Raw genomic sequence first — 11,002 nt, forward strand, 5'->3', positions numbered from 1 at the left:
ATGAATGTGTTATTCCAGATTTCATTACCAGTCATTAGTCAGAGCTGTGGCACATACATAGACTGAAAGAAATTAAAACGGTGTCACCCTGGCATTTCTCCATTATTTCTTTCTTTTTTTTTTTTTCTTTTTTTTTTTTTACTTACTGTATTTTCTTCTTTTCTTTCAGGTCAGACCACCTGTATTTGTTTTTTGTCCAGTGGAGCCCAGATATGTATGGAGAAGGAATGGGAAGCATAAGTGGTGAGCCAGGGTTTATTGTGGTGAAAAGAATCGAAGAATCAGAAACCAGCGAAGAGCAACCAGCAACAGATAATTCAACCAAGGAATGGGAGGTGAGGTCTGAGAGACGGTCTGCGAGCTCTAGTTTCTCACACTTTTGTTAACGAGCTTGCTTAATACAATGTAGTTTGTGTGAACTTGTAAGGATGTTATTTCAGTAGTTGTTGTATTCTTATAGTACTTTACTTTCATCATGATGCTTGTGTATTGTGAAATGTATTTTATGTGTTGATCCATATGATATGTAGTCTATGTATTTCACTCTGTCGCACTGTCTCTGTTTTTCTGTTTTTAATCTAGGTGGCTGAAGCACTTAAATGTGTTTATTGCATTCTCATCGTCATTTGTCGTTACACTGCCTTGTCTTGAGTTGTGCTTGATTAGGTTATTGTGCACTTGGTCAGTCAATTTCCTGTGATTTTGAAATGCATAATTTCTATTGAGCTTGCAGCTGGTGTGCATTGCATGATTGTGAAATTGTTTCTTTTTTATCTCCCCAACGAACCGACACATGTATGCAGGTTATGCATGCATGAGGTTCTGTTTTATCACTCAGAAAAAGCATGATTTAATGAGGCAATGGGTTTTGCTTCAAAGTGGTACTTAAATCATGCACACGTCACAGTTAAAAATATGACGTTAAACTTCAGTGGGATGCTTTAGTTTGACTGTTAATTTGTGGTCTTGTTGTATTTATGTTTAGATGGACTTTGATCATCCATTAAAATAGGATGTATCCCTCCTAGTTAGGCAAACTGAATGTTGAAACAAACTTAGTTTTTGCTATGGAAAAGGCTAAATACTGCCAACATACAGTGATTTGTCCCGACAGAGAAGACACTGTTTGCCACATTGAAATAGATCCATGATGAAAAGAAACTGATACTCAAGCTGTGGCAGGGATTTAAATTTTAATGTAAATTAATCATGTAGGAAACAAAGTGGACTGATTTGTCGTTGTTTGACTGGGGGACCTGGTGAGGCTATATGAGCTTGTAATTTGAATAAGTTAAATTACCTCTCCTTGTGCTTGAATTTTAAACAACATTTAAGGGTTTGTTCAGTCACTTCCGTTCTGAACGACTTGCTTTTTTTTTTTAAGTTCATTAACGGACACTGAACTGTGCTATGGAAGATCTAGGTTTTGATTGTGGCTAATGAGGCTTTTGTATTGGCAGCCTGCCCAGTGCTCAAAGAATACTCTCCCCAAAAGAGTGCGAAAGATGAACAAAGATATCCTGAATTTTTTCAAACATTAATATTTTGTCAGAAATCTTTCCCTCTATGTTGACTCGTTCCTTGATTTCTCGGGGTTCTGTAATGACGGTAATGTGTATTAACGGACCTTTTTTAGAACTCACTTGAGAGATGCCTCATTTGTGGATTTAAATTGAAAACTGTGAAACCTTGTTTTTGGAGAAACACACTGTTCCTTTAAACGCTATGAACCGGTTGGGAGGTGGAGACGTTTTATCCGACAACAAATCAAAAGAGACAGGCGTTTTTTTTCACGAACAGCGATTGGTTTACTGTAGTGTCAAACAATCCCGATGGACGCCTCAGAAATGTTCTATTCTACTTCGAGCAGTTGCCTGTTTTGATGGTCTGCCGTCAGTGCAACTGGAAATATCTCAAGCAGCTGGAATGTGACTTTCATAGAGCTGTGTCACCCTGAAGACATGTTCTCCAGAAGGGTGAAAGAAGGAAAACAACTAACTCCTAAGTACACTTATGTATGTTGATGCCGATTATGGTCTTATTTTGTCTATGTAGTGTCTGGCCATTGGCCATTGCTTCCAGTTTTGATGTTTGGCTCTCAAGTGCTTATCTGTTAGCAGCTAATGGCTAACGTGATGTTGCTAGCTCTCCAACACGTAAAGAGGCAGTATAATTTGTCAGCTAAGTTACAGTGCTGTCGCCACTTTACTCGGATTGTGGTGCTTGTTCACGCGATGTTTGTTTTCCTCTTCTGTTTGATTTGAGCACAAGGGGAAAGTTTTGGCTTGTCAAATTTCATGTTTGTGAGAAAAGTCATCAGAAAAGTCGTTGCCAAACCCGAACCTCCAGAGTAACGTATACGGTTTTGTTTTTTACCTTCTGGTGCTTTATTTGGCAGTGCTGCTGAGTGTTCCTTCGTGTTGTGAAATTACCCTTTGTTTAACGGGAAAAAAAGCACTGGTTTACTTGTATCAGTGCAAAAGCTTTTTGTGGCCAGGGGCTGTGGTCTATGCCAAACGCATGTCTGTTCAAGCAGGAGCAGCGCAAAGGTTGTTAAACACCAACACTATCGTAGTGTTCAACTTGGAGAAGGTATGAGATGACTTTTCGTGCCTGCTGATAGTGCACCCTTTCTTGTGGATTACTGAGAACTGTGGGATCTTGGTTTCCGAGAAATTCGTTTACTTTTGGGAGACGACTTCAGTTCCTCTGTTTACATCCCCAAGTCTCTTTTTTTGAGATGATGTTTAGGGCATTTTTATTGCCACATGACTTCAGAGTGAATAAAAAATCTCTTTGCGTAACACTGGTGACATAGTTGGATACGACCATATTTACTCTTTTCTTACCAAGTGTTCACTGCCAGCTAAATTTTGTAATTCCTGTATGGCCAGCTCTAAATGTTCTGTAATAAGTGCTTGTGGAATTCTGTTCATTTTCCTTCTTGCTTCAATTATAAACATCATTATCTTTATTAGTCCCACAGAGGCACTCCCTGGTTCTTTTTTTACCTTTATTGCTGAAGTCAGTCATGGCTCTGTAGAGGCTTGGCCATAAACTTGTCGTCATGCAGTGTCAGCTGTCGTCCTTGCGTTTTGATTACTGTTGGACGCAAACTGACAGAAGTGGCTTAAGGACTGATATTGTGTCTTGTATATTTTATGAATTAGTCGCTATTAAGAATTTAAAGGAGGATGTTTGCATCAAAAATAGCATGTAAGGCTCCTTGATAGGAACCTTAGGGATAGGAATATTTGTGTTGACTGCGGTGCAGAACAATTAACACAACATGCAAAACACCCTGTCTTCAAGACATGCTTGCTCACTCTTTTTCTATGGTAATTATAGAGGAACCTGACTGGTGCACAGTAGTTCTCAACTCACTACATCTCAGAACCCATTCTGTCCATCACCTGTATCAGGCTAAGCTTTCCATTGTAGGTAATTAAATGGCCTTTTCAGGACAAATGTTGACCTAGGTCTTGGCGTAAGAGTGTCCACATTTTGTCAACACTGCCTTGAGTTTCACATCCTTTCCACTCAGCTCATCCACTCGGCCTGGTCAACAGTATGAATCCACTTTCTCCCCTGTTTCTGCACCAGGTAGTGTCATTGACTGAGTACCACCGCCGGATCGATGCTCTAAACAGTGAAGATCTGCGATCCCTATGCAAACGGCTCCAGGTGCCTGGCCCAGACCTATCCTGGGGACACACAGAACCCCAGTAGATACTCTTAGTCTGTTTAGTCTGTCCTCTTATCCTCTTCACTCTCCCTTCTCCCCTGTGCGGCGTGGCTCAGTAATCATCCACATTTAGGCAGAATCATAATTAAGAAGCAATTATGAGTGTGATAGTATTTCCTGCAGAAAATTCTAGTTTTTTCGTGGTTTAAAGGGGAAATCGTGAACAGCATGCTATGCTTCTTACATCCTGTTCAATCTGCTGGTTCTTGTTTGATACCGTCTTCACAAAGATGACTTTATTTGCGGCTTGATTAAATAAGTCTCAAAGGACCAGCCTTATGCCCTAGCTTAATTTGTGTTCTCTGAAGAATCGCTAGGCCTGTTCTTAGAAGAACAGAGCTCTGTTCACTTGTGTCTAACTGGGCTTCAATTCAAAATCTCAAATAAATCAGGTGTAAGACTTTAGAGTAATAGTGAGCCTTTTCTGGATGCATTTTCAGTGAAGTCTCAGACCGGTTGTTTATTCAAGCTCACCTCAGTGGTGATTGTGTTCCTCTGCCCTGTGAATGCTTTATACTGAATAAGAGGGGGTGCAGAGGGTGTATTGTTGAAAAGGATGGAAGTTGACTGATTGCTTGATTGTTTGCTGAAGACAATGCAGGTAATTCAAGCAAGGGCTATGTAACATGAGTTTATCCAGGCCACTAGATGCACAGTACCTTACCTTTAGCACTGTATTGAATGCTCAAAGCAGTCGCACATGACCTCAAATGAAATATAAGATTTGTTCGATACAACATTCTAAGTATTTTTTTTTTCTTTGCATTTTAAAGCCAGCTCTCAAAAGCCAGTGTTCTTGTCAGCTTTGAAAATCTGAAACCACTTTGCATTCTGCCTGAGCTGCATTTGCATTTGAGTCTCTACCGTCCAAGTTTCACTCAGATTTGACTACCTCCTACTGCTGAAGTGAAACACTGATGATTACAGCCCTTGCTTGGAGAGTAAATGAAACCTTGTTTAGACTAAAACAGGTGGTAGGGTAAATTTTCCACACCACATTGTGTGGACTGCAACTCTGAAAATCTTAGTATGAAACATTTATTGTAGAGTATACTTTTTTAGACTTGACCCAATCGTTTATATAAGAATTCACTCACTCATTTTGACGTAAACAGCAATTCAAAGCAGCAGCATGTACATTTAGTTGCACAGATAGCAGCAGTCCATTGGGTTTACGGTGCTTTGCCATTGTGAAGCATTAGTGAGATAGTCTGTGGCCCATCCTCTGGTGGTGCTCGTGTGGTATTTTGCACTAATGATGTCTTCTGTCTGTAGATCACTACCAAGGAAGAAGTCAACTCCAAGCATGGCACATCCATCACAGCCAACCTGGAGCCGGAGACATTTAAACCCAACCTGAACGAGCCCAGCGACCTGCTGGAGCCTGAGCAGATAGAGAAGGTAAGGCAGTGTTCCGAGCAGAGAGAGTTCCGGAAACTCGCCCGACTGCCTCTCAGAACCTCACAGCGGCTTATCGATCCCTCACGCTGCCAATATATGCTTCCTCGAGCATCCTCCATCCATTGATCTAGAGCAACAGACTGGGGGTTTTCCAAACACCAGAGATATTTGTCTCGTGTTTGCAATGCTTTTGGCCTGTTCAGGGCTAATTGACTAGTTAAGTGCAAGGGTTTGATATTTTGGATGTAATCAGATTTTTTTCCAAATCAGCGTTGGTAGCACAGAGGTAGCATGACTGTGTTCTTCTTGACTGAGGTTTGGTGACTGCGAACGGAACACAGACGTGTTGAAGCACGGGATGTTGGTCATCTGTTGTGATTTCAGCACTGTTTTTGACATTCTAGATGTTTTTGTTTTAAAGCCTCTGCAATACAGACAGTTGAAATTTCATTCAGTTCTTCCCTCTGGCCATCCATCTTTCAATATCATCTGCTGGTTTGGAACAGGTCGGCCAAGGTGCCCTCTCGTACCCTTTCATAAAGGGCGTTATGTGTACTGTAGCCCATTCTCTGGGCAAATCAGATAAACCCCAGTCATTGTTCTGTGTAATCTAATGGACTTAGACTCAGGGATAGCCTGGACTTGCCTGAGGACCTAGAGAGAAGAACATGTATGGCCCAGGCAACAAGAATGTGCACATACATGTGTGTATACGGTTGGTTCAGCGTGTGTTAGAGTGAGAGTGTATCTGAGAGTGTGTGGAGATCATTTAGTCTGTGTGGTGTCTGCTGCTTTGAAAAGGTCAGTGCTACTGTAATTGGGCTCTGATGGCCCTGCCCTTTCTGCATTCTGTTTCACTGCTCTGATGTACTGTGTTTTTTTCCCCTCTGTCTTCTTTTCTCTCTGTCCATTTTTCTGTTTGACATTTCTCTCTCTCTCTCTCTCTCTCTCTCTCTCTCTCTCTCTCTCTCTCTCGGTTCTGTAACTGGCAGCTTGCAAAGCACCTCCCTCCCAGAACCATAGGCTACCCGTGGACCCTGGCCTTCAGCACGTCTAAACATGGCATGAGTATAAAGACCCTATACAGGGCCATGCAGGGCCAGGACACTCCTGTCCTCCTGGTCATTAAAGACAGCGATGGTCAGGTGAGATACTGCCCAGCTCGCTCTAATCATGTCTCACACTGGGCATTCCATTACACTCTCACATAGAGCTCTTTACCCCTATGTCATATGAGCAGCTGCCTCTAGTCTGGAGCAGGGAGGGTCTCAAGGCTGTGTTCTGTTTAGGTTCTTTGTTTGTGGTTATGACATTATTACATACATCAACGAGGCCTGTGATCTGAGCTGACTATGTAATCACCAGCTGATGGTATGGGCAGCTTGAGATTTTAAAGCTGGATTTTATAAATGTGTGTCCACAAGATAGTCCTGTATGGAAATGAAGCATGCAGACGAAACATGTTGCTGTTATTCTATCAAGTCTGGGGATGTAAATAATCCAACAATCTTTTTTTTTTAGTGATCAATGAAAGGATGTAGCATGTATAATCCTTCAAATATTCAAAAGCATGCTTCTTTTCTCATCTTTCTCAATAATAATTGGTATACAAACAACTTTGTCACTGAAATTCAAACAACAAAAAACACATAACTGACACACATCCAAAAAAAAAACGATTAGATTGAGATGTTACATGAACTTGCATGAACGTTAGTCGATAACATGTATGCTTTGCTAACAGCCTGTTCCAACTGAAATGAGTTCCGTTGAGGAAAAATACCAGCCACACACGTCAATGAGGATCAAGGTCACTTTACTGAAAAGTGTTGTCAAGTCATGTGTCAATCAGCCTGTGTCATAACCCTCAAAACGACAAATGCCAGGAATGCAGACAGCTCTCATACCACGTCATTTACCTTGCACTATGCAGTACATTTACTTATGGAATTTCTGTGACATCTGTTGTTCCTTCAGGTGTTTGGTGCATTAGCCTCAGAGCCATTTAAAGTCAGCGAAGGCTTTTATGGGACTGGAGAAACCTTTCTGTTTACGTTCTATCCAGAATTTGAGGTATGCTCAGCTTTCTGAAAGTTTTTAACCGTTGACGGTGTTCTACAGTTAGAGTGCATTGTATTTCTGTCTATGGTTTATAGATCGACCAGTGATTTACATAGTGTGAGACACATCTCCCTAGGGATGGTCCACTGCATTTAGAGGGATGTGTGAGAAGGAAGCCTGATAAATGTCTAAGTGTGTGTGTGTGTGTGTGTGTGTGTCTGTGTGTGTGTATAGAGAGACAGAGAGAGAAATTGTATGGTTAAATATGACTTATATGTTACCTTAAATAACCTGAAACTATATGGGACACAGTTTTCCACAGTACCATAGCCCATTGTTCTTCAATGCAGAATTAGGTCCCAGCTCTGTGTGCATTCTTTAATATTTCACGGCACTGGTTGTTGAAAGGAACAAAACTTTCCAGTCTTGGCACTACCTGAAGGCATTGCTAGAGAAGTAAGGGGAGGACAGGTTGAATAGCCTTGAAAACATCTTCAGAAGGAGGGGGCGGAGTAACACGACTGTGTAAACCCTCCCTGAAGGGAGATTGACTGTCTCAGACGTTAAAATGCCAGAGTTAGTTTAATTTCTGGATGTTACCACTCTGAACTTGTATAACTTTTGTTCAGTGAGGTTTGAGACGGTTTTCAAATGAACGAAAAAAGGCGTTTTATAGAATTTCTGTAACGACTTGTTCTGTGCTTCTGTCGTAGGTGTACAAATGGACAGGTGATAACATGTTCTTCATCAAAGGAGACATGGACTCCTTAGCTTTTGGAGGAGGAAGGTGAGAGACTGTGAAGTTCTAAAAATAAGATTCATTTCAGTGAAGACACGTCTCCTGGCCATGCGAGATTACGTATGTCCAACCCTTTTTATCCGTTCTCTTTTTTTTTCTTTCAGCGGCGAATTTGGTATTTGGCTGGATGGAGATCTCTACCATGGTAGAAGCCACTCATGTAAAACCTTTGGCAACCCCATGCTTTCCATGAAGGAGGATTTCTTTGTGCAAGACATTGAGATCTGGTCCTTTGAATAATAAACCCCACAGGGGGGAAAAAAAACTGGCGAGAAAAGAAACCGGACATCCCCCCCGAACGGCAGTGTCCCAAACCTTACTGCTTATCACCTTGGCTCCCAGGAAGCCTGCTAAGGAAGCATACTATTACTACGCTTGTCGTATGTTACTCCTGCATTTAATACAGAGCTTTTCTTTGTGCTGTTACTTCTTTGTGTGTATTTTGTTCAAGCTGTATGCAGCTTCAGTAAGGAAGGAGAGGAGAGATTGTCGGTGAGTTCCGGAAGGCTGCGACAATGGCACGCGATTGTTTTTTGGCAAGCTTTCAGCCTTGGATTATGAGGGACCATCGGAGCACTCTGAACATCTAGAGGAGATGATGGTGGCACAGGTTTGGGACTGCCAACAAACTGCCACTGTCCAGATTACCTGAACCAGGTTGCACAAGGTAACCCCTCCCACGATGGCTAGTCAGTAGGATGATACCAATGCAGCACTGAACTTAGGTGGAGATCCATAACAAAAACAAAAAACAACAACTATTAACACATTCCCTTGCACTCAGGGGACGTGTAAACATTTTAGAGATGGGGAAATCAACCAACTGAAGAAGGCAGCAATCAGAGAGAGAGAGAGGGAAAAATAAACAAATAAAGTGCACATCTCCAGTTTTCTTCTGAAGCGAAATATTCAAGTGTTGTGAATCGTAGTCTTTCCGTCGTTCACCATCATAGCACACCATGTCAAAGCACATAACTCTAATCAGAATACCCATTGTCGTAATGTTCTGTTTTAAGTGGGTGTACATGTGAGTTCAGCTAACGCAGGCCTCCTGTCAGGGAGGGGTTTGTGTGTACTGTTCGTAGACAGTAATGTGTCGCAATAGATTTGTGGAATATGCAAATTACTGTCCTGTGACCTCAAATAATCCAGACGGGCTCTTTTGTCGACCTGTCGCTCTTTCAAAGAGAACTTGTAAAGCTTTTACGTCCTGACAAAACTATTGCTTTTCTGGGTATCATTTGAAAAGCCTGAGACGTGTTTCGTTGTTTTTCATGAATATATTTACTAATATATATTTATATATATGATTATATATAAATATATATATATATAATTATATATATATATATATTGCTGTTAAGTGTGACAGTGATCTTTTTTGTGCTGATATCTCAGCTGTTACCAATATAATGTATATTACCCTGTAAATTAATGTTAAAATAGTAGATTTGTTCCTATATATATATATAAATATATATACAAATATATAAAGTGTGGATTGGTGGGTTGCTTCTAGCACTTTAATCTAGTTTAAATCCAGGTCTTTAGGCTTCATTAGTAGTAGCTGTACAGTATATATTTTTGTTTATTTGTCTCTCTAGATTATAAAGATGTTAATTGTTTATAAATGGCAGGCTGCCACACTGCTCAACCTAATAAGGGCAAAAGACTATGCTCGGTATACCTGAAGGACATCACAACTGAATGTCACAGATACCAACAGGGCGAGTTCTCTCCCCATGTGTCCTGTCCTAGTGCTGTTTTCTTTGTTAGTGTGTAGGCTGACAGTTTACAGGCTGGTGGAGGATGTGGAGAGAGATGTACATAGCAGTTTGTCAGCAGCCTCTGGCCCTTTGCTGGTCTTCCACACCAGTATTTGTGTCCGAGAGAAACACGAACAAGTGCTCCAAATACTTTAACAGAATACAATGTAATAGTGATGTATAAATAACAATGAAATCTAATAAATAAATTGTTGTTAACCTGGGACTGGTTCAGACTGTCTTGTTTTGTTTTTTTTGTTTGTTTGTTTGTTTTTTTTGTTTGTTTGTTTTGGTTTTGGTTTTTCGCTTTGTTCCATATCTTTGTGACTTTAAACAGCTAATCAATAGAAACAGCTATTTATGTTTTTGACACAACTTTTTTGTGATAAATATTAATTAAAATGTTGTAACAAAGAAACCGTTGAAATGACTGAGTTTATACACTGTTTTTTTGTTGATAAGAGACTCCCCAGTAAATGCAGGGTCTTAAAAGAAATAAAGTAATTTGCAATATGTTTTTTCTGCTCATTTTAAAGAGGAAAAAGTCCAGAAACCATTTATTAGATTGGGTCCTACTAAACCCAGTTGTCCCAAGAATGACTAATGAGTGAATCAGGTTATAGTTACTGTGTTAGTATGTCACCATGGCAACAGGCTACAGCTTGCTACATTTTGAAAAATAATAATTAAAAAAAAAAGCCTTGATTCTTAACCATAAATATTGTAGCTGTCCTGGATGATTTTAGGGGTTTCCTCTGAAACCTTGTATGCTGTAGTTTGGTTAAAATGTTTGCTTCCTCATATAGTGATGGTAAACTAAAGAAATCAGGCAGAGATTCTGATGAAGGCAGCTTTGAGAGTGAGTTCTACAGGTGGAAAAATGGCCATAACACTGCAGTGGAAGATGGTTTTGGGGCTAGTGCTTTTGGGTTGGAGAGTCTGGCCATGTTAGCATCAGCCTCCCCTGTTCACAGATCAGCCCAAGATCAGATATGTTTCACCCTCTGGAATTTACATCCATACTTTAAGGCCAAAACAGTTCCACGGATCTCCTTTGAGGAAATGCTGGCGTACCCTTCCGAAACACCCTGGCCTTATTTCCCTTGGCAAATACTGCCCTCTACTGAGCGACAGAGAGCTTCGAGGATGTGGCACGACCTGGACAGGTTTCACCTTCGCAAGTATACACGGATCCCCGAGGCACGACTCCAGCCCGGCTATGGCAGGCCA

The 11,002-nt window shown here is 40.9% G+C and overlaps 1 protein-coding gene across 5 annotated transcripts in view; it reads left to right on the plus strand.

Annotated features, from left to right (window-relative positions):
- Positions 1-9,274, plus strand: part of oxr1a (oxidation resistance 1a) — a 41,809-nt gene extending 32,535 nt beyond the window's left edge. For 4 of the 5 annotated variants that reach the window (XM_030781048.1, XM_030781050.1, XM_030781049.1 and 1 more), the window contains exons 9-15: positions 170-335; positions 3,604-3,684; positions 5,021-5,146; positions 6,139-6,291; positions 7,124-7,219; positions 7,921-7,994; positions 8,111-9,274. In XM_030781048.1, coding sequence (XP_030636908.1) covers positions 170-335; positions 3,604-3,684; positions 5,021-5,146; positions 6,139-6,291; positions 7,124-7,219; positions 7,921-7,994; positions 8,111-8,246 — 832 coding nt within the window. In that variant the 3' untranslated portion in view covers positions 8,247-9,274. The remainder of the gene's footprint in view (positions 1-169; positions 336-3,603; positions 3,685-5,020; positions 5,147-6,138; positions 6,292-7,123; positions 7,220-7,920; positions 7,995-8,110) is intronic. The other variant, XM_030781051.1, reaches the window with a different exon arrangement.
- The last annotated feature ends 1,728 nt before the right edge of the window (positions 9,275-11,002 follow it).

This window comes from Chanos chanos, chromosome 8 (assembly GCF_902362185.1).
Source record: "Chanos chanos chromosome 8, fChaCha1.1, whole genome shotgun sequence".
Classification (NCBI taxonomy): Eukaryota; Metazoa; Chordata; class Actinopteri; order Gonorynchiformes; family Chanidae; genus Chanos; species Chanos chanos.